Here is a 25,487-nt window from a genome sequence, read left to right as displayed (position 1 = left end):
TGTGTTGATTTTCTGCAACCAGCCGCATGGAACGTTGGTAGCGCGGAGGGGGTAATTTTAGTGTTGGTTCGGTAGTGTGGAGACAGATCTTACTTGGTAATTCCTCTACAGATCTTGTACTAGTAGAAAGTATTGACATCAATGGCTCTATCTGGACCAGCTTCCATCTGTATTCTAAACTTGTAATCAGATTTGAACTAACTGTTAAAATATTGTTTGGTAGTAACAACCAAATTTGGTGAATCGTGGGTTAAATTTCACCGCACTTTTCTAAAGCAGTATTTTTTTTTTGACGTGATTCGTGTCAACAATTAGCTGAGAAAGCATACACCGCCCATATTGAATATGGCAGAAGAAAGGGCAATTGCGCTTAATGATAAGAATGACAAGTATGGGATAGTCATTGATTCCGGTTCATCGGGATCTCGTATCCAGATATACAAGTGGTCCGATCCCAAAACATTACTTAAACTGAAATCACAATCTGTACTTCAATCACCACCCAAGATAATCCAAGAACCTAATTGGACTAAAAAGATCTCGCCGGGTATTTCTACATATAACACAAACCTGAAAATCAAAGAGATATGGAGTAAGCATTATTCTGAGTTGATGAAATTCGCTGAGGGAATAATTCCTGCTGATAAGCATGGCGAGACTCCCGTGTTTGTATTGAGTACTGCTGGTATGAGACTATTACCTAAAACTACTCAAAATAAGATATTAAAAGAAACCTGTTCAAGCATTAAGAAAAACACAAACTTTTATTTACCAGATTGTAGCAATTTTGTGCAGATCATTGACGGATCAACAGAAGGTATATACGGATGGCTAGGCCTAAATTACTTAATGGGGCAGTTTAATAATTATGATGAAACCTTGAAATCCCACCAATCTATTGGTTTCATGGACATGGGAGGCGCCTCAACTCAAATTGCCTTTGTTCCTTCATCACCAGAACAAATCAAGAAACATGCCGAAGATTTAGCAAAAGTCACCTTGAGAAATGTCAATGGACAAACTCAGTCCTGGGATGTGTTTGTAGCCACATGGTTGGGATTTGGAGCTAACGAAGCAAGAAAGAGATTCTTGAACCAGTTAATTAACTTGTCGATTGTCAATGAGCAAACTAGCAACGAAATTAACGATCCCTGTTTGCCCAAAGGTGCAACTGCCGAGTATGGCCTTGATGGAAAACGATACAAGATTGTTGGGGTCGGGAATTATGAAATGTGTACTAGAACAATATATCCATTGTTAATGAAGGCAATTCCCTGTCAAGATGAGCCTTGTTTGTTTAATGGGATTCATGGACCTAAACTTAATTTCGAGAAGGATAAGTTTATTGGGATTTCCGAATATTGGTATACTGCCAATGATATTTTCCAAAGTGGGGGTGAATATAATTTCAAGATTTTTAACCAGAAGGTCAAGGAATATTGTGAAAGTGATTGGGGACAAATCTTGAAAAATTCTGAAGCGGGACAATACTCAAATCTCGATCCGGATAAGTTTTTGAAGGATGCCTGTTTTAAAGCCAACTGGGTTATGAATATATTGCATGATGGATTTGATTTGCCAAGATTGGGATTTGAAGAAGAAGTCAAAAGAGCTACCGTTAAAGACCATGATATTACTAAAGTACCTGTTCCTTTTAAATCTGCAAATTCTATAGAAGGTGAAGAATTATCATGGACATTGGGTAAGATCTTACTCTTTGCCACTTCTCAAATACCACCAGCAGATTCAAAGGATTCTCTAGAAATAGGTATTTACCCCAGCGAAATTTCCCGGAAGTCTTTTGTCCCTGGAGGTATCAGTTCCAAGAGTTCATCCAGTGATTATGATAGTGATGATGATGATGAGAGTGGATATGGTAGTTTGATCTACTCAATTATATTTGTATTATTGTTGTTGTTCTTTTTGTATCATTTTGGGAGATCGCATTTTGGAAAATGGGGATACAAGCTTCGGAGATTGCACATGCCTATCTCAGTTCGTAAACTGATAAACTCCATAAGTTCCAAAATCCCTTATATTGGTGACTATTTACGAAACTGGACATCATATGAAGAAATTGAGCAAATAAACTTGGAGGAAGGGTTAGGAGACTCCTCACAAAAGCCAGTTAAGCCACAATCAGAAGCAAATCAACACGCTTCTATATTAAGAACTCGACTGGCTCTTGCTTTAAATGAAGAACTGGAACAAGACCAGAATAATACTAGAGTACCTAATTTTATGAACAAACCATTCATAACTAAGAATGGCAACGGATTGTTTTCTGAAAGTAGAGAATCACTTCCGAGATTATCTAGTAGTTCATCACTCCCAAGAGCAAAGAGTGCTATGGATTAGCTATAGAGACAATAATATAAATATATATATATATATATATATTCGGGTTATATTGTAGCTGTCGCGTACACAAATAACTTGTAGCATTTCTTCTTAACTCGGCTAGTTTACGACAGTTGCTATCATTCTATAGCTCTGATAAAGTAAAATAATGACGCTTTCACAAAACATAAAAATTAGAGACTGAAACACGTTTTTGCTGCTTTCCACATTTCTAAAACATTGTGAAGAATCCCATTACTATTAAAAAAATAGAATTTCCTTGTTTTTTATTACATTTTAGGGTCTTTTATATACGGAATTTGCACGATAAATTGATCACAATTGAGCACCTTATTCGATTGTCGGAAAAGTCCTATATCAAGCTCTCGGCGTAAGCTCCTCTAACGTGTTACTGAATCTATATACATTCCCTCATAATTGAGATGAGAATATCTAACTTACGGGTATTGGGGTCAACCACTACATACATGAAAGAATTGTACTTCACATGTTTCCCTTGCTTCTTCTTTCGGTTGTGCGGCTCGACAGTATTTATCGCACTCAACAGTAGCATTACAAAATGAGGGAAATTTTTTCCGTAAATTTTGCAGCCGGGTAGGACAGATTGTGCAATAAGATCAAGATATGCTCTAGTCTAGATTGCATTCTAACGTGTATCCTGCTACATTAAGTGAATTATATGGTATGATGCATTCACAAACTTAGTAATGCCGGAATGAACGATTGCAAAATATAAATAAAAATAGATAGTGAACAAAAAAAAAAAAAATAAAAAAATAAAAAAAGAGATTCCAGATCTTCATCTTGTATCTATTAGTTGTACCTTTCAATGAAGATATTACATTTGCTACTACTTTCGTCATTTGGCTCGAGTATTCCTCTCCCACTTCAACCGTTCAAAGACTCGATTGAAATAGTGTTGTCACCAGACGATATAAGAAGCGTTGCCGAATATACATTATACAAAATTCCAGAAGTTAAGAACAATTTCAAAACCACCGTGAAACAAAAGCTACTTAATCGAATTTTGACAAAACAGATTCAAGAAACTAATCCTAATCCTGATGCATATGCTAGTTATACTGATAATCCGGCCAACCTATATCAATACAATCCTCGATTTCCCGTGCATGCTAGTCGTCCGGATGTGATTACTCCCGGGGCTACTCCACAGATTGTACCGGCTACTGGATCCACACCAGGTGTTATTCCTGTCTCTCCTGCACAAGTTCAAAAAGTTGGACCTACAAATGGGAAAGTAGATATTGACAAACATACCGCTGCTGCAAATGGAAAAGTGACAGCTAACAATAATGTTGGCCCTATAACTGGACAAGTCTTAATCAAGCCCGTGAAACCGGTCAAGGCCGTTGAAATAGAAGTTACAAAGCCAAAAGGAATGCTTACATCAATTATAAAAGGGCCCTCAGTAATCGAAGAGGATTTTGTTCAAATTTTCGGACAGGATAATGACAGCGACAGTGATTCTGATGAAGATGACAACGACGACGAGCATATTGGATATCTGAATCCATCCTGGATTAAGAACAATAAGCAAGACCACGGGATTAAATATTACCCTCGTATTGAGGATGAGAGTGCAGACGACGAAGAAGAAGATAGAGATTCGTTTTATGATGATAAGTAGTCTTGATAGATATAATAGAACTTGTAATCTGGGCGAGTGTAGATCCCCTCCCTCTCCCCCTCCTAGTCCTATCCTGCATGGATGCTTAGATACGAGGTAATTTAATTTTGTTTATCCGGAACAAAATGAATACCCGAGGGCATGCGCTTCCTAATGCAGCAATGGAGTGCGCGGGAACGTTTCCGAGATCGTTTTCCCACAGTGAGTGGTGGAATAAACAAAGATTAAAAGAAAGGTGGGTAATTGTAAAAAGTTCCGTTTCTACTTCTACTTCTCCTCTTCTTTAAATGAACTAAAAAACAAGTTTTTACTACACTAAAGAAGAAAACCATGATGAACGTAAAAGTATTTTCAACTACTGCTGATATAGAACTGGAACGTGACCTCATAGAGTTAATTAAAGGCATAAACCTGCTTGAATCGATTTCTAATTACAATATAATTGAAATTAAGGATGATGACGGTAAAGTATATTGGTCAATATACGCTGAGTCTGGCAAGTTAAATTATATCCTGTTAGTTAGTTCAGCTACGAGGTTATTACAAGCTAAAGAAAGTGGATGTAAGGTGTACCGCTCAAAAGTTTGTTGTCTGTTTGATATTGATTACTTTAATCCTTATGAACTCTATAAGAAGTGTTAGGGTTATAGAACTGATGTCTTTACGATTTGTATTATTATAATATATTGGGTTGGTGATAATAGAAACGAGTTTAACAAAGAGAATGTAGTGAGATAAACAGTTGAAATAACATATTAAGTTAGGTTCCATCTTTGCATAGTTCCTTCCTTTAATCCTAAACCTGTCAACCTGTCAGCCTGGTCAAGTTTTTGTCTGCTCGTTCGCACTTGGTTTTTTTTTCTCTCCCCCCCTCATCGCCCAAATTTGCTTCTCACTGAGGCAGTCTCAGCTCTTCTCAGAAAAAGAAAATTATTTCACTATTTTTTATTTTTTTTTTACAACAGATCAATAGACTAGGAAGTAAACTAGTAGACATCAATCAGTATGAGAGTTAAGAAACCAACATCTAAAAGAGTATCTACTCGAATGAGAGAAGGTATCAAGAAGAAGGCCGCTGCCCAACAAAGAAAGAATAGAAAAATGGCCAAGAAAGATATAACATGGAAATCCAGACACAAGAAAGACCCAGGTATCCCTGCCAGTTTCCCATACAAGGACAAGATTATAACTGAATTAGAAGAAGGTAGAAGATTGGAAAGAGAAAGAAAAGAACAGTTGAAGCTTCAAAGACAACAAGAAAAGGAAGCCGCTTTGGCTAGGGGAGAAATTGTCGATGACGATATGGAACAGGATGACGATGAATCTGAAGAAGGTGGATTGGCTGCATTGTTAGAATCTGCCCAGCAGGCAGCTAAGGAATACGACGGTGATGACTTTGAAGGTGAAGATGACAACATGGTTGATTCCGATGAAGATGTTGAATACGACATTGAATTTGATGACGATGAAGATACTGGAGACTTGGATAAATCTCGTAAAGCATATGACAAGATTTTCAAAACTGTTGTTGAAGCAGCCGATGTTATTTTATATGTATTGGATGCCAGAGATCCAGAACTGACCAGATCGAGAAAGGTTGAACAAGCTGTGTTACAAAACCCAGGTAAGCGTTTGATTCTCGTGTTGAATAAAGTTGATTTAATTCCAACCAATGTCTTGAACCAATGGCTTGACTTTTTAAAGTCTTCATTCCCAACTGTTCCTATTAAGGCTGCTCCAGGCGCTACTAACTCGACCTCATTTAACAAAAACTTGACCAACTCCATGACCTCCGATTCCTTATTAAAAGCATTAAAGAGTTATGCTAGCAAATCCAACTTGAAAAGATCAATTATTGTTGGTGTCATTGGATACCCTAACGTTGGTAAATCCAGTATAATCAATGCATTGACTAATAGACACGGTGGAAGTGCCAAGGCCTGTCCTGTTGGTAATCAAGCTGGTGTAACCACCAGTATGAGAGAAGTTAAGATTGATAACAAGTTGAAGATCTTGGATTCTCCAGGTATTGTTTTTCCGGATGAAATAATAAACACCAAGAAACTTAGCAAGACCCAACAAATGGCTAAATTGGCCTTGTTATCTGCTATACCTCCAAAGCAAATTATTGATCCAATTCCTTCAATTCAAATGTTATTAAAGAAATTCTCTAATAACCCCGAAATGGCCGATGGTTTAAAGAATTACTATCAATTACCTCCATTACCTTCAGGAGATTTTGAAGAATTCACCAAGCATTTCTTGATTCACATTGCTAGAACTAAAGGTAGATTAGGCAGAGGCGGTGTACCAAACATGGAATCTGCTGCTATGTCCGTATTGAATGATTGGAGAGATGGTAGAATCATTGGTTGGACTTTACCAAAGGCTTCTAAGACCACTGCTGAAGAAGTTGATTTGGATGCCCCAAAGAGTTCATTAAGAGGAGAAAAGGAACCACCAAAGGTTGAACAAACTACCATTGTCCAAACTTGGGCTAAAGAATTTGACTTGGATGGTTTATTGGGTGATAACTTTGGTCTTAATTAGTGTGTATTAACTGTAAAATAGACTATATACATAATGCAAGTAGCTTATTGCTTCTCCTTTGCTTGTTCGATTTCTTGAGTTAACTTGGGAACTGTAGATAGGTTGTTGACAATACTTAGGTTTTGCACCATAAATTCCTCGTGTTTTCTGAGAAGATCATTCAATGGCTGTCTAAGTAAGTTTACACCCTGAGTTAGCACGTCATATGGATCTTCAGAGCTCATTTTGGTGCGTTGGCTGTTTGGCTTGTGATGATGTTTAGATACGCGTTTAAACTTTTTTTTTTTATTTTTATTTTTATTTTGTTTTGCTTTATTTTGCTGCCAAGTTGCTAGCTTTGGTTACACACAACGTACAACATTCGTTAATGCCAGTTATACCGATACATGATGAAGAAGACGATGACGATTGGGCCTTTGATGACGAAGAAGAGGATCCTGAATTGCAACAGATTCTCCAAAACGGCGTGTCACTGAAGCGGCAAAGAACCCTTGATGGCAACATTGTCCCTACAATCACATCAGTACAACAACTACCTAAACCAATACCAGTGAATATCCCCAGTCACCATCCCATAGATTATGAAAACTTAAAAACATACATCTACCCTACCAATTTTCAAATCCGTGACTATCAATATAATATAGTCCAACGTGCATTCTATGATAATTTACTCGTGGCATTACCTACCGGTTTAGGTAAAACCTTTATTGCATCTACAGTAATGTTGAATTTCCTACGATGGTTTCCTCAGTCCAAAATTATATTTATGGCTCCAACGCGTCCATTGGTAGCCCAACAAATCAAAGCCTGTTGTTCAATTACAGGTATACCTAGTTCAAAAGTGGCAATCTTGTTGGATAAAACGAGAAAGAATAGGGAGGAAATATGGGACACGCGTCAGGTGTTCTTTACTACGCCTCAGGTAGTGGAAAACGATTTGGCTCGAGGTATACTAAATCCGAAATCTGTTGTGCTTTTGGTTATTGATGAAGCCCATAGAGCACGAGGAAACTACTCGTACAATAACGTGGTCAAATTCTTATCCCGTTTCAATAATTCATTCAGGATCTTGGCATTGACTGCCACTCCAGCAGGTGATGTCGAAGGTGTCCAGGACATTATTGACAATTTAAAGATTTCAAAAGTTGAAGTTAGAACAGAACATGCAATAGATATTACCAAATACATGAAACGGAAACAAATCGTGAAAAGGACAGTCAATGCGTCTTCGGAAATTCAAGAATTGATTGGGTTACTTGCTACAGCTATTTCTCCAGTATTGAAGTCAGCTAATGAACGGGGGGTTTTTGATATTACTGATCCTACTCGGATAAATCATTTCCAGTGTATGGAAGCGTCAAGAAAAGTCACTATGAATAGAACCATGCCCAGTGGGCTAAAATGGTCAAATTTTTACATGCTCCAACTATTAGGAGTAGTAGGGCAATGTTATAGAAGACTTAACATCTATGGTGTTCGTTCATTCTACACTTACTTCAATGAAAAGTATAATGAATTTAAAGGTAAAAAGTCAAAGAGTCAAATCAATTCTGATTTCTACTTCAGTGATGAAATCAAGCAAGTTTTAAAACGGCTGGATGAGGTACTAAAAGGGAAAGGATACAGTCACCCTAAGATTGAAACATTGATGGACGAATTAACTGATTTCTTTGCCGATGGCGTATCTTCTGATTCAAGGGTTATCATATTTACCGAATATCGTGAATCAGCGTTGGAAATCGTTCAATGTATCGAAAGGACGGAAACTAATCTTAAACCGCATATTTTCATCGGTCAATCTAAGGAAAAGGAAAGATTCGATGAAACAAAGTCAAAGACAAAAGGTAAATCAAAGAAGCGAGCTCATGATGGCGATGATGATGTTCGCGATTCTACTAGGACAAGTTCAGAAGATGCACAGATAAAAGGGATGAACCAAAAGTTACAAAAAGAAATCATTAAGAAATTCAAAGCGGGTGCCTACAATATCTTAGTTGCTACATCTATTGGTGAAGAAGGGTTGGATATTGGTGAAGTTGATTTGATTATATGTTACGATTCAACTTCGTCACCCATCAAGAACATTCAAAGAATGGGTAGAACTGGTCGTAAACGTGATGGTAAGGTCGTCCTCCTCTTTTCTAGTAATGAAGAATTAAAATTTGATAAAGCCATGGCAGGGTATGAATATATCCAACAACATATACAAAAAGGTGATTTAATTACATTATGTTCCCGAAATAGAATCATTCCCGACATATATACGCCCAAGGTTGTTGAACAGTTTATTGAGATTCCCGATGAAAATATTGAATTAAAGAGTGAAGACGATGAAGATGAAATTATTCGTATTGCCACTCAGTATATGTTGGGTGGAAGTCAAAAGAAGAAGAAACTGACCAAGAAACCACTAGCTTCTAAGAAAAAGTTCTTTATGCCCGATAATGTTGAGACTGGATTTCAAAGTGTTACTAATATGATCAAAAAAAGTGGTGATGAAGTAGAAAAGAAACGAGAGCGTGACATTTTAGATTCTTTTCTCGATTCCTCTGATGATGATGACTTGCCGATTATTGCAAATCCATCGTTAGTTCGTTCTAGTACTAGTTCAAGGAAGCTAAAAGTTGTTGACTCCGATAGCAATGATGATATCCCAATTTCCTCAACATCTCGTCAACATTCAAACCCGCAAGCTTCGGATTCACCGAATAAAAGGCAAGTTATTGATTTAAAAAGTGATGAGGATATACCAATAGCTTCAAAAGCTGTCAGTAAACTGGATTCAAGTAAAAAGAAACAAGTTTCCTCGGATAGTGATAACGAGCTATCAATTCACAAAGATTTAAACACACCGGCCTCATCATTAGTTTCAGAATTTCCTGTCTCGTCCAAACTGGAGCTGGGTTCGATTCCTATTGATCTCGATGATGATTTCTCATTTAGTCTGGATGATGAATCAGAAGTATCTGAATCTACCAGAGAACCAACGCCATTGGTTCCACTGTCTCCAAAACCAAAGCCTAAATCTTTAGGTGTCAAGCGAGCAGTGGTGGTTCCTAATGACCACACAGCTTCCCCGCCACCTGTTACTAGTATACCGGTTGAAAAAGCGAAAATGTTAACTAAAATTTCAGAACTGAATTTCAATATTCCCCTGAGTTTCAATCCTCATTCTGAAATTGGAAGGCCAAAGAAAACATTAGGTTTGAAGAGAACAAGAGTAAATATCCTTGATCAGTTAAAGAATCGGCAATCCCAGCTTGCTGCTACCCATGAGGACATTAACAGGGATCATAGCGGTACTCGATCGGCTCCTATAGTATTGGACGATATTGATTTGCCTAATTACACACCAGATAGTCAAGTATGTGTGAAGCATGAATTAGAACAAGATCAAACAAATGATTATTCAATCGATGTGGAGCTGGAACCAGACAAACTGACAATTTCAGTTCATGATTCTGGGCACGATACTGTGGTAATCAACCAAAGTAGAGTTAATAAACACTATGATATAGAACAGAAAAGTCATAATAGTTCAATCTACGAATTTAGTCTGGATAGTGAAGGATTACTAACTGAAGACCAACGAATGCAATTATATACCAATTACTATGTTCCAGTTGACCCTAGCCAAACTGTTCAATTTTATGATCCGTTTGATGGTTTAAAAGGTAAGAAGAAAAACCACGGGAAAATTCCACATAGTTTGAATACAGAAAAGTTAATTGATTATTTGAATCGTGGTATATTGGAGAAACCTGGAGAAGATGGTACTGATGATTCGTCTTTTGATTTGTCGTCTATAGTTTATGATTAATTTATAGTCTTTTAATGGATAAAACTAATGAGAAAGCTATTTAAAGAACTCTTGATTCTTTTCTAGTGGAATCTTGTCTATAGGACACTACATTGTCTTGTAAGCGCTAAATTAGTTACACTTTTCAAATCTCAGGTATTGTTATGCGGCTGATTTTTCTGTAGTTAGGCTTTGGCGGTAACTTTTGAATATAGATAGCTGCAAATTTTATATATAGGCAAAAGATCTTGTAATAGATTGACCATACTAGGATAGATTTGATGTTAGTGTTACCCGGTTTAATAATTTGAAAAAAAAAATTTTTTTTCCCTCTGGTATAAATTTTGAACCAGCAGCAAAACTTTGAAGTTGTTCTTATTCTTGTTCTTTATCTTTATGCAGGGGCATTACGTGTATCAGTGAGGATTCAGTCCGAGATCATGTTTTTGCTGGTTGAAAACTATAAACCTGACAACTTCTGGATATTACATTTGTGATATTTAGAGAATTTTTGGAACTGTTTTACATTGTGTGTATACAATTTTGTATGCATCTTGGGGGTTGGACTTGCACTGGTACACTTCTTTGAAGGTATTAGTCAAGTTGATCAAACATTCTTTTTTAATTGGGTCATGAGGGGTCATTATCATAGTTAAATGGGAATTACTTTGATCAAATCAGCCCAGAAGTTATCCAAATTGAGTTCCTGCTTAAGTTGTTACTTCTTAGAGTTGAGATTTGACCGCAGATTTGGATGGAGAGGCACTCCATTACTTTCCACTTCGGATGATAAATATCCAAATTTATGGATATGAATCCCAACCCCATTACCCACGCCTTCTGCCTCGCTCGGTTTAGTTTTCAATGATTAAATCTTGAGCTGGATGCTTTAACTTTCAAGTGTAGTTTAGCTACACATTCTATTAAAGTAAGAGGCCAGATTAATATAACGATTTCTTTTGAGTGCGATACCATCAAGGCTTGTCCGGATGATGTTATTGTAATTATAAATCATTACATTGTAGTCTTGTAGAATCAGTGTAAATTTACCTGTAGATTTAACCAAGTACAGACCATAAGAGAAAAAAAATTTTTTTTTCTCCAATTACTAGTTAACTGTTCTTCACCACACAATCATCACACAATGTTCAAGAAGTTCACCAAGGAAGACATTCACTCCCGTTCAAACATCAAATCCTCAGTTCAGAGAGGACTCAAGTCCAACCTCGTTCAATTATATCCACAGCTTGAACCAGCTATTGACAATTTAATACCGAAGAAATCCCAGGTGGTCTCTATAAAATGTGAAGAAAAGATTCAATTGTACTGTGTTGACAATGAAATTGTCATGTTTCAACAATATAACGATGAATTGGTACCAAGTTTAACCACCGTTCACAAATACCCTGATTGTTTCCCTCGTGTTCAAGTTGACCGTGGTGCAATCAAATTCATCTTGAGTGGTGCAAATATTATGTGTCCTGGGTTAACTAGTCCTGGTGCTAAATTACCTGAAGAAAACATGGAAAAGGATGCAATTGTCACTGTTTATGCTGAAGGTAAGGAAAATGCATTGGCTATTGGGAAATTATTAATGAGTATTGATGATATAAAGACAAAGAATAAGGGGATTGGTATTGAATTAGTACATTATTTAGGTGATGGATTATGGAATCATCAAGAATAATCTATATATATGTTTTGACTAGGTGAAAGACTGTATGTATCTAATATAGATAGGTAGTCTTTTAGTTCTTGTTTAATTGAGGTATCAATATAATAGTACAATTTAAACTGTAATATTGACATGTTGTCCAAGTATAACTTGGATATAATACCCTTTATTCTTAATATTGAATTGTTAAGTAGGAACAATCTTTGTACAGGATCTTTGTTTGGTATATTTATAGTCAAGCTAATCCAATCTGGTTGTATGTTGATTGTAGTAGGTTTAGGCTTATACTTGTCTAGCAAGTATAACCATTTCTTAGCCCTTTTGTCAATTTGGTACTCACCCATTTGTACTTTTGATATGAAATACAATTCAGAATTTTCAATTTCGTCATTAGTCAACAAACTTCCGTTCAATTTGTATAGTTTAGTATGAGGAATCGCATGATAGTCTTGACAATAAAACCTGGCTATTAATTGAGTTGTCATTATGTCTATATCTTGAAACAACGGATTATGGTTTATACGGAGAATTTGTAAATTAGGTGCAGCTTCTGACAACCAATCAATAAAACTGTACAGCATTATCTGGTTATTTCGTAAATCAAGACTTGTGATATTCAATTGTGACACGTTTGAATAGTCTGAAATATTATTGTGACTTAAGTTAAGTGATGAAATATTAACCTTGGGAAAAATAGTTAACTGGTTATATGAAACGTCTAGTACTTCCAATTGTGCAGGTAGATTTAAATTATTGATATCTTCGTTTGTATAGTTATTTCCTGATATATAAAGCTCAGTCAATTTAGGAAATTTGGGAAGAATATGTTCATTTAAATTAGCAACTGTTACCAACGTGCTCGAAAGTTTTAGTACTTTCAAGTTATGAGTATTTGTGGGACTAAACTTATAAAATCTATTACCGTTTAAATTAAGTTCACGTAACCCAGGTAGCAAATCGACAATTTTCCAAACTTCGGTGATATCATTAAACAAATTAAAACTCAATTCAAGGTGAGTTAAATTTCCAAGATTGGTAAATATTGATTTGTCATAATCAGCCCGATTAATCAAATGAAAATCTAAAGTAAGTGATGTTAAATTTGACAAATTTGATTGAAACTTGTTTAACTTCTCCCAACCAAATTCCTCGACTGTCTTACTACCAAATTGAATGTCTGCTTCAATATATTCAGCATCCAAGTACTTTTCCTTGATAATTTGAACAAATGATTTGCACTTATGAACTAGTTTCTTATTGGTTGACTTTATAAATGTAACTGAATTGGGAACTGTCGGTGTAAAATAGGTTATTCCGTTGACTTCCCCATTATTCTTACCTCGTGTTGCTTCATCCCATTCCAATCCTAAAGCAAGTGTATCACCCCATTGTGGTATTGTTCCAATATATCGCACGGTGGCCAACTTATTATCAATTGTTGAAATACGATCATACTCTGAATAATTCATGTTGTTGACATCTTTCTTCTTTAAGCTTTCTGTAGTAAGAAACGGCAATATCTGTTCTGAGGCGAGTTTTTTTTTGTAGCAGTAAGAAATTTTAGCAACACGCACGTGATATGATTTAGCTTAGTACTTGGAAACTTCAGTAATGTTACTTACGTCACATCCTTTCTTTACAACTACCAAGAATAGGAACATTTAATTGATCCATGAAGAAAAGTAGGTTTTGCAAAAGTATGAGAAATGATTAATCCATAGGCTAAAAATCAATCGAAGGGACTTGATTCCTGTAGTACCATTGGGCAACCTGATTCACAGATAATAAAGTATTAAGTTTACCAAAAACCACAATTTCTGACTCCAAATTGGGGTTTAAATGGTTAACAACATCAATAATGTGATGGAATCAATGGGTAATACACCAAAAAGTGGTTATAACAATATAACCTGATTGTGGTTAAAATAATCAATTACAAATAAATGGATTTGTTTTTTAATATTTACTTCTATCTTGGATTTATCCATACCTAAGCAATTTCCAATAGTAGAGCACACTTTATTTATAAGTCATCTCAAGCAGTACGAAAACATGTGTTAAGATTTTTGTTTCTATTCTGAGAAAAGCCGCATCGTGAGGAGATTTTTGATTTGTTTTTGTATTTGCACCCATAGACACCAGCGGCTGCGAAAATTTGACAGTATAAATTTGAGAAACTCTCAATTTTCAAGCGGTGAATCTTTGTAAACTTTCTTTCTTTGTTCCAATTTGATTGTTTATCGGTATCAATTAAATTTCACTTGATTACTATTATGACACTGATGTTCTCAATCATCAAAAGAATTTGGAACATTTTTACACCCGCTGAAGAAGCTGTTCCTGTTGTTGAATTGAATTCTAATGTTGATTCACTGCCTACCAAAACTCCTTCTTGTAGATCTGAGTTTAGAGATTTATTACCCGAGTTTAGAAAATATTACCCAAAGGAAAACTGTTCTGATTTATCTTCCGTTCCATCCAACTTCAATCCTAATCCACAAGAGTCTTCGACTTTGAAATCATCTGCTTCTGACCACAAACACAAACATGGTTTTCCCAAGTTACTGAATTGTTTTAAAATATGGGGTAACGACAAATTCAGCACTGCTACCAAGATTGATAGACAATTCCCAGTTACTCTGAGCTTGCCTCCTAATGTTGTTGATCAAAAGTTTACTGAACATTCATCCCAATTTATCCAGTCTCAATTTGGCTTATCTACACAAATGTCTAGAGAACTTAAGAAACTTAAGGTCAGATCATCCTGGAATGAGTTAAAAGACATTCAAAGGGAATTATTAGACAGATATGCTAGTGAATGTTTCCAAGTTTGTCGCTGTGAAACTACTATCAGGCAGCTCAGGGAAAAATTAGAAGAACTTGAAGTTGAATTAGTCAATGCCCAAAAAGAGTATGAAGAGTGTGGTGAAAGTATTTCCAGTATTTCCACTGAATTGGGATCTTCTATAAATCTGTTGGAAAATTCAATACGTGATATTTGTGGAAAGATAGATAACACTACTGGATTTGTAACCAGCTTAGGTGAACAATCTCCCATCACGTCGCCAAAGATTAATCCATTCTCAACCAAGCATAGAAAAGGAAGTATTTTACTGACACTTTCCCAAATGTTTCACCAAGAAAAATCAAACTCCAAAGCTAATTTTGAAATTCATAGTGTTTCTCCAGAAATCTTTGAACCGAGTATCCGGTATAACTCATTGCACGCTATTGGAAAGTTGAGTTGTTCCCAAGTAGTTAATGTTTCTGGAATTGTATATCTGGATATTTTCACTTCTGGTGAAGGGTTATGTCCAGAAGGTATTGTCCATGAAGCTCCTGGAAATAATTCAGACGTATCATTTAGTAACCAATCTGAGTCGACATACTTATCACGTTCTCTGTGGCAAAATGAACGTTTTAAATGGTTCGATTTTAAAGGTAGAATAGCTTCCAAGTTCATGGAAAAAACAAATAACCTGACCCTTGAAAGAAAACAAAGACAGTTTGAAGAACTCAAGGAACATAAATTAAGAAAGCAACAGCGTAAAGAAAGACAACTGACAGGTTATAATTCCCTTGATATCAATATTGGCCAAAATGATTCTGAAGATGATTCATTTGGGGATTCTAAACTCATTAGATTTCGTGCTGTTGCGCGCTCTAACCCTGGGTCTGGAATCATACGCAAATTAAAACAACTTAAGAAAAGGATTTAAGAGAAGTTAACTGTATCACCTTCTTTCCCTTATTGAAACTCTTGTTATCTTAGTTTCAAAACTAATTCTAAACTTCATGTACCTAATTGAAATAATTATGAAACACTTCAAGTGATTAAAGATTGATCGAGTTACAATTCCAAGAAAAACTGATGGTTATTGCTCTACTTCAAGTCAAACTCTTTTTAAAGGTTTAAATGAAGTGATTAACTTCGAGGCGAATTTAACAATAATTAATAATTCAAATTAAGTTCCCTTAAACTCAATCTTAAGTTAAAGGTACATGCATCCAAGAATATGGTTTTAACGATATTGAGATACACAAACACAATGGCTTTATTAATGTACCAAATTGAAATTGACAATGAAACACTTTTATGTGATTAAAGATTGATCGAGTTCCAATTCCAAGGAATAGGTGACACTAAATTGCTTGTTCCTCCACTTCAAATTTTATTAAAGATTTGAATGAATTGGTCAGCTTCGAGGGAATCTGAGTTTAATGTTGATTATCATTCCAAATTAAGTTCCCTTAAACTCAATCTTAAAATGTTAGAAGTATATTAGAAAAGTCAGGTTTGTTCTTGAGAAATGCGTTCGATGATGCTGTCATCTTTATTTATAATCATAATTGTTCTGATGGTTGGTGGATACGTCTTTATATGGTTATTTGAAGGTTTTCTTGCTATTATACTTTACGTTGTCCTTATATATTGTTTATTTCTTTAATCTCTCAAACTCTTTAATTAAAATAACTTAAAATAACCCCATGTAGAGATGTACTCTGTTGGCGCAAAGTGTATGTTTAGAAAATATTTATCATGTTACACAGGAATAACTTAGTATGACTATTGATGTCTATATCTATTCTATTTACATATTCACCACCTTTGCTTTTATATACAATATGGTTAACTCACCATGAAACTTACATTTTTATAAAAGTCCAACATTGGATTTTCCCCAGTTTTAGTAGAGGTGGCTTCGATATCAGCCCATTGATTCAAGAATTCGTGATGGGTTTCCACACGAGGTACTTTTCCAGTTAATTTCTTATATAATTCACTTGATAAATCAAAATCAGTAGCAAACATAATATCAAAGTACCCTTGATGACACATGTATGTTGTAACATCAATCATTTTATCTTGAAGAACAGTTTGTACTACTGGTGAATTGTATGCTCCAGGTATTGTCTTTGGTAATGCATTGAAGTCTGAACAAATGAGTGAATGGTTAGGAAATTTATGGCGAAGGATTTGAAAGAATTGGATGAGTCTAGTCGGTATGAATTCTCCCGGGGTTAAATTGTCCTTGAATGGCAAGAACATATTCTTGTACTGTAATTTCTTGGTTGAATGTAATAATGGATGTACATTGTCTGGACTGACTAACGACTTGACTTTTTCAACGCTACCTTGTAAGGTTCCTTGTTGCCTTAAGACTGAGAATGCACTATTTTCACGCAAGTTTAAATACATATTTGAGTAGTATGACAATTCAGAAGTGAAGAACTGGTAGAAATCTCCATGGTCATCAATTACAACTTTACCCTCGTATGGTTCACCGGTGGTATTATCATAGCTAATTAAATCATGAGCAAAATTATCAAACACTTCTAATGCAATAAAGAAACATGGTTCATTAACAACATTGTTCCACTTGAATATAGACTTGTTATAAATTTGAAGCTTATCACTATCTAACCCATGGCTAATCAACTTATTCTTAAATGCACTCTCCATTTGTTTAGCCACTAATTGACTTGAAATTTCAATAATCTTATACTGGGTTCTGGCATAAATATCTGGTTGATTTGTCTTGATATATTTTAGAATATTACACATTAAGGTACCGTTACCGCCACCCATTTCATAGATGATCAAATCATTGTAGGGATAATTACCATTCAACTTATAATTGACCAAAATGTATCTCGCTATAGCTTCCCCATAATATGGTTGAAATAATTCTGTAGGAGTATGCCATAATTGTAATGATTTTCTGGTTCTTTTATTTTGAGCCACTTGTAAGTCCATCTTGTGAATTTGTTGAGCTGCAGCAGCAAATTTTGATTTTGTCGGTTTAGGAGTAAACAACTCAACTTCAGCCTGTTGTCTTTCTTGTTTTGCGGGCAATTTGCTTGACATATCATCATATTTGCTATAGGATTTCTGCCAAACATTTAAAAAGTCGTCAATATCATCAATATTGTTATATTCAAATGGAGTCTCTGGCTGATAAATTTCAACTTCTTTGGAAAAATATCCGTAATTTGGATTATATAAAGAATCTTCAATGAAATCAGAAGTAGTCATTTTTACTCTCTTTGGACGTTGTTTTAATCGAGCAAGCTTCTCACTGTTGGTTAAGGGATATTCATTGTATATCTCTTGAGGTGATTTGTCACCAAATGGATAATTGGTAGTATATCTATAGATATATTCAATGAAGTTGAATGATTTATTGTCCTGTAAGGGATGAGGTGTAGGAGTAGGAGTATTTGTTGGTTTTGCTTGTGTAAGCGTTCTGGTTACGTCGTTGGCACCAGACACTTTGAATGCATAGGTATCAGGACGAATTGAGTATTCATGATGAAATGATTCTCCTTCTTCTTTTCGCTTATTTGCAATTTGAAGTTTTTTAGTGGCTTCTTTAATTCCTTTGAAAAGGGTTCTTTTGAATACAATCCCATTGGGATGTATTCTTTTCACTTGCATTTACTTCTATACTGTTGCTATTGATATTGGTATTGGTTTTTTTGCACTGAAAAAATTTTCCCCCTCCCCCACCCCACCAAATTATAAACCTACAATAGTAAACTAACCAACTGATTTATATAACTCTGTACATAAACTAGAACTACTTCTCTATAAAGATTTAAACTATCCAGTAAACTTTTCACCGTCAATTTCAAACAAATGATCTTGTTTGCCTTCAAACTCGTCAATACATTCAAGGATAGTCTTTAAATTATCAATAGTATTACTTATCGTGACTCTAATTATTCTATTACTAGCGCCTGAGAATAGAATCTGAAGTATATTATCGTTAATTTCGTATTCAATGTTAAATTCGTCAACTGATTTGACTATTGGGTCCGGTGATAAGGTATTTTTAGCTATGGTTGCTTGCTCATGGGTTTCAAATGGGATACTTAACGTTACCTTATATGGTAGCTTGTCTGTCATGGTGTAATACTGTGTGTAAATGTACTGGTGGGATCTAATTCTATATTATGTGTGTTGGTGCTTGTTTTGAACCCATCGCTTGTGACAGTTTTGAAGTAACGGAAAAAATCGCGGTTGTAAAATCAAACGAATTTTCCCGTGTGGATAACCTTAACTATGTATTCCTTGTAGTGAGCAGATCATACTGCACATTCTCTAGTTAAAATAGCATTATAATGCTGCTGTAATGGTAACTATGATATCATATATTATCCTAAATGGTTTAATAAGACTTGTAGCCAATATTAATGTATGGTTTTTTTTTTTCTTCATTAGTAGTAATTGCAACTAGTTATACCACATTCCTTGCAGGGGAAGAATCGTATAGTCAACCTAAATCTTATCGGATTTAATTTCGGATCAATTGAAATCGGTTGTTACTACCAACTCATCATTAATTTCGACTCAACTTTTTAAATTTTGCAACGGCACTCAAGGAAAAGATAACAGTCATTGAAAAACAGGTAGCTCTAAATTGGAAAAATACATGCAGGTAGGATACCTTATCTGCAGCGCGGGGAATTTTTAGACTTCAAATGGGCTACTTTATGATGCAAGTTCTAACCCCTTATGTAACTAATTGCAACTGGCGAAAGGGGTTATTGACGGAAAATGTGGAGAAGCATATCGACAAAAAAAAAAAGCAGACTAGACAATAACAAACAAATTAAAATACAACTACTCAATAACTTTTCGGAAATATTATGGGTATTTTCCATTTAAATTTGGTAGAGACCCTGTTGTACATTACGACAAGAAAATCCCAAGAGCACGAAATCGAGTAAAGCGGAGAAAATTAGCATAAAAAATTGCCGTATCTTATAAGTCATTACGCATAGAACTTTTTTTTTGTCGTATTAATAGTCATTCATTTAGTTCTAAGACTGTGTCTCGAGATATACAGCGAGTGTATGTATACCAGGCAAGCTGATGCGTTAATTACACACAGCTTGGCATAAGGCTTTAACATACACACATGTAATGTACCAAATTTCTAGCGAAAAATATTTGAAACTACCACATCCTTAAGCGAAGATGAAATAGTGTTTGACACTTAAGGGGGTTATTCCAATATTATTTTATTAAAACCAATTCAACTTCACTCATAACCGTACAAATTACCCTATAATTCCTAGACGTATATGATGTATACATGGCAACTTACGAGAGTTCCGGAATAAGTTTGTTAGGGGGGGGGAGCAAGAGGGGGAGGCAAAAAGGAGAGAATGCAGGAGCAGGTCACGAGACCAGATTGTTGAAAAAAAAAAATAAAAAAAAAATACTTTTTTTCAATTATGCCCTTAGTAACAAACCTTGCAACAAAAAGCTGGCAAACCTGACCACTTTGTTGGGTTTGTTTGGTTGAAGGTTTTTTTTCGTTACTATACAACCGAGTTTAACTATAAATTGAAAGAAAGAAAAACTAAACGAGCAAACGTTTACTACGAGTGGTACTGATAGATCGTGTTTGAAACGAATCAATCGTTCCAGACATGAGGGGCAGCGTACCACTAGCGCAATAAAGAAAAAAAAAATTATTTAAATCACATTTTTTTTTATTTGGCTTTGTTTTATTTTATTTTTTTTTCAGTATTGTTTGACCACTTGTTAAATTTTTCTTTTCCGTTCTATCATTCATTTTTTTTTAAAGTTTGTTCAATTTTTACATAGTAATAATAATTCCGATTACATCAGGAACTTTTTATTTATATATTGACCACACTACCACATATTTCAATATTACACACACACACACACATATAACTTCTACGTTATACCCAGTATAGTATCTACACACACTTTTCCTTTACTCAATCATATCGAACGAACCTTGTTTGTCTTGTTCTTCAAGCTTTTTTTTTTTACTTTTTAACGTCAACCATTTTAGCAACACTCACATTACACACATCAATCCCTTCACACATTACCCATACTGAAGCTTGATACACATCAGGGAAAAGAATCTGACTTAAAATAACATCGAAAAGATATTATAGGATTTTAATTTGAGATTTCCCTCTTATGTTGACATATCAAAGCACAAGGCAACCAACGACAACAACAGCAAGAGCAACAAATCATCCTCATCCTCAGCAACGTCGTTATCACCAACAACAACAACAACATAATCAATTATGTCATCTTCGTCTCCCCTAATGCAAAGTTCTACGGCAATTAACTGTTCTCATAACAATAGCAACATGAGTACCAACACAACTACAACTACCGCCACTACAAGCACTTCGACTACCACCAGTAGAAAACAATCATTTATATTGAATAAAAACGGCACAACTGCTGCGGTTGCAAGTCCCACAATTGGTATATCGACATTTGATCCTATATCTGGACACACGGATTATACCCATGATAACAATATTATCTCCTCACAATGTTCTCCATTAGGCTCCCCAAGACAATTACCACAAGATGATTTTAGAAGTAATATATTTAATAACGTTAACGGGATATTCCTGTCAAACGACAGTAGAAGTAATTCAATAACTTCTTTGAAAGAACACTTGCATAATCATCATCAAAATTCCATCCACAAGCGAGCATCTTCAGATGTTGAATTTGTTCCTCCTCAACATAAACCAGAATTGTTATCACCTCGATCAAAATTTGCAACCACTACTCCAAATACCCCTCAGCCTAATATATTCAATAGCTATCCATACAAGTCATATCATTCATCCCCAGTTAAGGAAACTAATCGTGTACTTTTAGAATATGATCCTATAAATAGAAGAAAAGTATTGAATACTTATGAAATTTTACGAGAAATTGGTCGTGGTGAACATGGGAAAGTTAAGTTGGCAAAAGATTTAATCAATAATGATTATGTGGCTATAAAAATTGTCAATAGGAAATCTAAAAAGGAAAGACCATCACTTAGACTTCGGAAAGAGTCAAGACCGAGTCATCACCTTAGTGATTATGAATTGAAAATTAAGCGAGAAATCGCCATTATGAAAAAATGTCGTCATAAGCATATCGTCTCATTGCGTGAAGTATTGGATGATGTAAATTCATACAAGATTTATCTTGTTTTGGAATATATGGAAAAGGGGGAAATTAAATGGAAAAGATCTCCTACTGATAAACCAACTGAAGAAAACGAATCTGATATCCCATGTTGTGGAAGTTTAATTCAACAACCATATTTTGGCAAGGGAAAGAAGAGATATAGCCTTGATGAAAATGACTTATTATCCAATGAATTTTCTCCAAATTTAACATTCAAACAAGGAAGAAGAATCTTCCGTGATGTATTACTTGGATTAGAATATTTACATTTGCAAGGAATTGTTCATCGTGATATCAAACCAGCAAACTTATTAGTCTCAGCTGAAAATATTGTCAAGATTAGTGATTTTGGAGTATCATTTGCATCATCCTTAAGTGAAACTGAAGAAGGGCATTTGGTCAATGAATTAGATTTAGCTAAAACTGCAGGAACACCAGCTTTCTTTGCTCCAGAATTATGTCGATTTGGCGATATAACATCACCAGCTAGTTCAGCCTCAAGTTCTGTTTCCCTTGATCAATTTAAAACCCCAAAGATTGATTACAAAATTGATATTTGGGCATTGGGTGTGACATTATACTGCATATTATTTGGAAGAGTTCCATATAATGCTGATTCAGAATATGAATTGTTTCAAGTGATTGTTAATAACCCTTTGGAATTCCCAGAAACCAAGGAATCGTTTAATTCACCAGGTCCAGTCACAGACGAAGAATTTAATTTGGCTAAAGATTTGTTATCTAAATTATTGGACAAGGATAACACTACAAGAATTGATATCATTGAAATCAAAGAACATCCGTTTACTTTAATGGACTTGGAAAATGATTTAGAAGGATTGAGTGAATTATTCACCCTTAATCAAACATTACAAGAAGAAAATCCTTTGAATTTTAATTTGGAAGAGCATGATATCGTTCTGCAACAAGAAATTGAAAATGCCGTTATTGGAATTGGTACCAGAATTAAACGGAATCTAGTTAAAGCAATTAGAGCGGGTGGCTGGAAAGATCAAGAAATTAGAAATAAGTTTGCTGCATTACAATTGGAACATTCAAAGAGCGGATCAAGCGAAGAGTCAAGTGGTTGTTCAAATTTTAATTCTCAAACAAAATTAAGCAATTTACAAAATATAGATAATCACAATCATTCCATGATTTTATCGGAAGGATTACAAGTGACTGCTACTCCACCGCCCATTCAATTACAATCAGGATGGACAAATTCAGTTTCTCGTGTTGCATCCCATGACCAACATCCACCACATGTCCCATCGGCATTAGCCCACCAATTGCCAGTATCGTCATCATCATCAACGACTTCACATAGCTTTTCATCACCTTTTTCTTTTGCTGGCATAAGAGAAGGAGAAAGAGTCACTGGTAGAAGTTTATTACAAGAAATGATTGAATCGCATAGTAATAGTTCAAGCAGAAGAGGGAGTAGTTCAGGCGGAGTACTTTCTGAAGCACCACAAATTGAAACTAAAAGAAATGTTGGGGGAGATTTATATTTGAAGAATCAATCAGTTGTGGAAACATTTAAAGGAATCCAACAACAAGATGATAAACGAAGAAGGTCAAGTTTATTCTCATTGCATTCCCAAAATTCATCTAATAATACCAAGAATAATTCTATATCTTCCACACATGAAGAATACTCAAGAAATCACCCATATCAACAACAACAACATCATCATCATCATCATCCAAATACGAATATTGCTGCTCCAATCCCAGTTCCGGTGGCGAATTTGAAAACTAATATGACAGGTAGTACTGCTAATACTTCCAATTATATGAACAACAATGGTGGTTTACATTCTGAAATGAGTAGTAGACCATCATTAAAAGTTGGACCAATTACATTACCTTCTGTATTTAATACTAAGGATGTTGCCACAATTATAGATATCGATGATAACCCTGAATCTTCTGTAATGTCACTTCCATTAAGTGAGAGTTATGCATCATTAGACAGTATAAATGATGAATATTTGTCTATGAAATATGAAGAGTTTACTAATAGTAGGAACCTAAATTGTCAATCAGAAGCTCTACCAGTCATAGTGGAAAATGGCAAGAAGTTAAGAAAATCAAGTTTTTCAGAAACTTATTTGAAAGAGTTGGACCAAGATTTAGATATTAAAGAAATTAATCAAAAGTTTAAAACTTTCAATCTTGGAGACCTGATGAAATCAAACCAGGATTTGGAGAATATTGATAAGGACAATACAATTGCACCCAGGACAAAAATTAGATATTCTTGGTCATCCTCTTCTACTAGTAGTTCATCCTCACAAGATGATGGAGCAAGTGGATCTGATGAAGAATCTGATGAAGAAAATTTAACGTTGGCCTTTTCATCCAAAGTCACTCCACTCAGACCAGGTTTGTTATCTTTTAATAATCGAGCAAAATCCCATGAATCAAATTTACCTCGATTAGTTCATCATCCAAGTCGAGATTTACCAGCTGTGGTCTTTCATGGAGCTTTGCCTGAATTTGAAGATGTACCTATGGATTTGATGGATGCAAGTGTTACTGCTGGCTCATTAATGAAACCAAGTGGAAGATTAATTCCACCTAGTGAGCCATTAAATCAAAACCGTTCTTTGGGTTCGAGTACTGGTTCACAAGCTACCTTAACTGCAGAAGGAATACAGGCTGATTCTTCGGTTGAAACTACATTAATTCCTGAAAAAAGTGAACTGATGACTAAGATAAAGCTTTTACAACTGCAACTTTCTAAGAAGAATATGCAACCAAGGAGGGGACTACGTGAGAACATATTTCATAACCAATTTAATAATCATTATAAGAAAGATCCAATCTATTCACCATTTCCATCACGATCTCATCATTTAGATAATGATAAGAAGAGTATGAATAAAGAAGAAATTAGACCAAATTCATATAGGTCAAATTCAGTTACATTAGAATTATTACAACATCAACGGCATTTATTTGAACAACAACAAATTGAACAATCTCAAGAAAAGTAGATTACTTTGTATGTGGTTTTTTATGTTTGTATTTTAGAATTTTCTATTCTTATTTTGCATTTATTATATGATACTTATTATATATTACAAGTGTAAGCTCGATGTAGTGAGTCTGTCGTGATTTCTAATAAAGGTTAGCATATCCTGCAAAAACTGGTCACGTGAGTCTTGTTAATTTAGGTTGCTAATTACTGTTTAGCAATTTCCATTGTCACTTTCTTCTTGTTATTTTGCTTTTTTACCATCCATCCTGCTTGATTACGTGCTACCCACTCTGTCTTATTCTCTATGGCTTCTCTACTCCAATGCTTAGTCTATCTATTGTTGGCTGGCACTTCTTTAGTGAGTCTAGAAAATTGTGAAGAGCAACACCGAATATAGGCTTTCCCGCTTCCCCATCAGTCTCGCGCAAAGAAAGAAAAAAAAATCTAAAAAAAAAAAATCCGTTTCGGTTATCCCCTCCCGAT

General features: G+C 35.1%; 11 protein-coding genes across 11 annotated transcripts; 8 read left to right on the top strand and 3 right to left on the bottom strand. All coding sequences in view use genetic code 12, as the record gives it.

The window, feature by feature from the left end:
* Positions 1-304: 304 nt before the first annotated feature.
* On the top strand, positions 305-2,358 carry SPAPADRAFT_69800 (apyrase; the record flags this gene model as incomplete). The annotated part of the gene is made up of 1 exon (XM_007372965.1): positions 305-2,358. One exon carries the CDS (start codon positions 346-348, stop codon positions 2,356-2,358), a length of 2,013 nt encoding a protein of 670 aa, XP_007373027.1.
* Positions 2,359-3,190: 832 nt separating this feature from the next.
* Positions 3,191-4,009, top strand: SPAPADRAFT_48593 (uncharacterized protein; the record flags this gene model as incomplete). Its single annotated transcript, XM_007372964.1, has 1 exon — positions 3,191-4,009. One exon carries the CDS (start codon positions 3,191-3,193, stop codon positions 4,007-4,009), a length of 819 nt encoding a protein of 272 aa, XP_007373026.1.
* Positions 4,010-4,304: 295 nt separating this feature from the next.
* On the top strand, positions 4,305-4,781 carry SPAPADRAFT_58831 (uncharacterized protein; the record flags this gene model as incomplete). The annotated part of the gene is made up of 1 exon (XM_007372963.1): positions 4,305-4,781. The coding sequence occupies one exon, from the start codon at positions 4,340-4,342 to the stop codon at positions 4,649-4,651; it is 312 nt and encodes a 103-aa protein (XP_007373025.1).
* Positions 4,782-5,014: 233 nt separating this feature from the next.
* On the top strand, positions 5,015-6,559 carry SPAPADRAFT_132696 (RNA-binding GTPase; the record flags this gene model as incomplete). The annotated part of the gene is made up of 1 exon (XM_007372962.1): positions 5,015-6,559. One exon carries the CDS (start codon positions 5,015-5,017, stop codon positions 6,557-6,559), a length of 1,545 nt encoding a protein of 514 aa, XP_007373024.1.
* Positions 6,560-6,926: 367 nt separating this feature from the next.
* On the top strand, positions 6,927-10,382 carry MPH1 (3'-5' DNA helicase; the record flags this gene model as incomplete). Its single annotated transcript, XM_007372961.1, has 1 exon — positions 6,927-10,382. The coding sequence occupies one exon, from the start codon at positions 6,927-6,929 to the stop codon at positions 10,380-10,382; it is 3,456 nt and encodes a 1,151-aa protein (XP_007373023.1).
* Positions 10,383-11,464: 1,082 nt separating this feature from the next.
* Positions 11,465-13,949, bottom strand: SPAPADRAFT_69796 (uncharacterized protein; the record flags this gene model as incomplete). Its single annotated transcript, XM_007372959.1, has 1 exon — positions 11,465-13,949. One exon carries the CDS (start codon positions 13,503-13,505, stop codon positions 12,039-12,041), a length of 1,467 nt encoding a protein of 488 aa, XP_007373021.1.
* On the top strand, positions 11,487-13,124 carry SPAPADRAFT_58828 (translation machinery-associated protein 20; the record flags this gene model as incomplete). The annotated part of the gene is made up of 1 exon (XM_007372960.1): positions 11,487-13,124. The coding sequence occupies one exon, from the start codon at positions 11,506-11,508 to the stop codon at positions 12,046-12,048; it is 543 nt and encodes a 180-aa protein (XP_007373022.1).
* Positions 13,950-14,309: 360 nt separating the features above from the next.
* SPAPADRAFT_48588 (uncharacterized protein) lies at positions 14,310-15,755 on the top strand (the record flags this gene model as incomplete). The annotated part of the gene is made up of 1 exon (XM_007372958.1): positions 14,310-15,755. The coding sequence occupies one exon, from the start codon at positions 14,310-14,312 to the stop codon at positions 15,753-15,755; it is 1,446 nt and encodes a 481-aa protein (XP_007373020.1).
* Positions 15,756-16,666: 911 nt separating this feature from the next.
* SPAPADRAFT_58826 (uncharacterized protein) lies at positions 16,667-17,692 on the bottom strand (the record flags this gene model as incomplete). Its single annotated transcript, XM_007372957.1, has 1 exon — positions 16,667-17,692. A coding segment is annotated over one exon (1,026 nt), but the record flags the coding sequence as incomplete, so codon positions are not given.
* Positions 17,693-18,576: 884 nt separating this feature from the next.
* SPAPADRAFT_58825 (chromatin DNA-binding EKC/KEOPS complex subunit) lies at positions 18,577-18,990 on the bottom strand (the record flags this gene model as incomplete). Its single annotated transcript, XM_007372956.1, has 1 exon — positions 18,577-18,990. The coding sequence occupies one exon, from the start codon at positions 18,944-18,946 to the stop codon at positions 18,641-18,643; it is 306 nt and encodes a 101-aa protein (XP_007373018.1).
* A 2,054-nt stretch (positions 18,991-21,044) lies between these two features.
* On the top strand, positions 21,045-25,434 carry SPAPADRAFT_64707 (serine/threonine protein kinase; the record flags this gene model as incomplete). Its single annotated transcript, XM_007372955.1, has 1 exon — positions 21,045-25,434. The coding sequence occupies one exon, from the start codon at positions 21,121-21,123 to the stop codon at positions 25,018-25,020; it is 3,900 nt and encodes a 1,299-aa protein (XP_007373017.1).
* Positions 25,435-25,487: the final 53 nt, after the last annotated feature.

The sequence above is a fragment of the Spathaspora passalidarum genome, assembly GCF_000223485.1.
Source record: "Spathaspora passalidarum NRRL Y-27907 unplaced genomic scaffold SPAPAscaffold_1, whole genome shotgun sequence".
Taxonomy (NCBI): domain Eukaryota; kingdom Fungi; phylum Ascomycota; class Pichiomycetes; order Serinales; family Debaryomycetaceae; genus Spathaspora; species Spathaspora passalidarum.
Note: the sequence above shows the minus strand (reverse complement) of the source record. Positions and strands in the feature narration are given on the sequence as shown.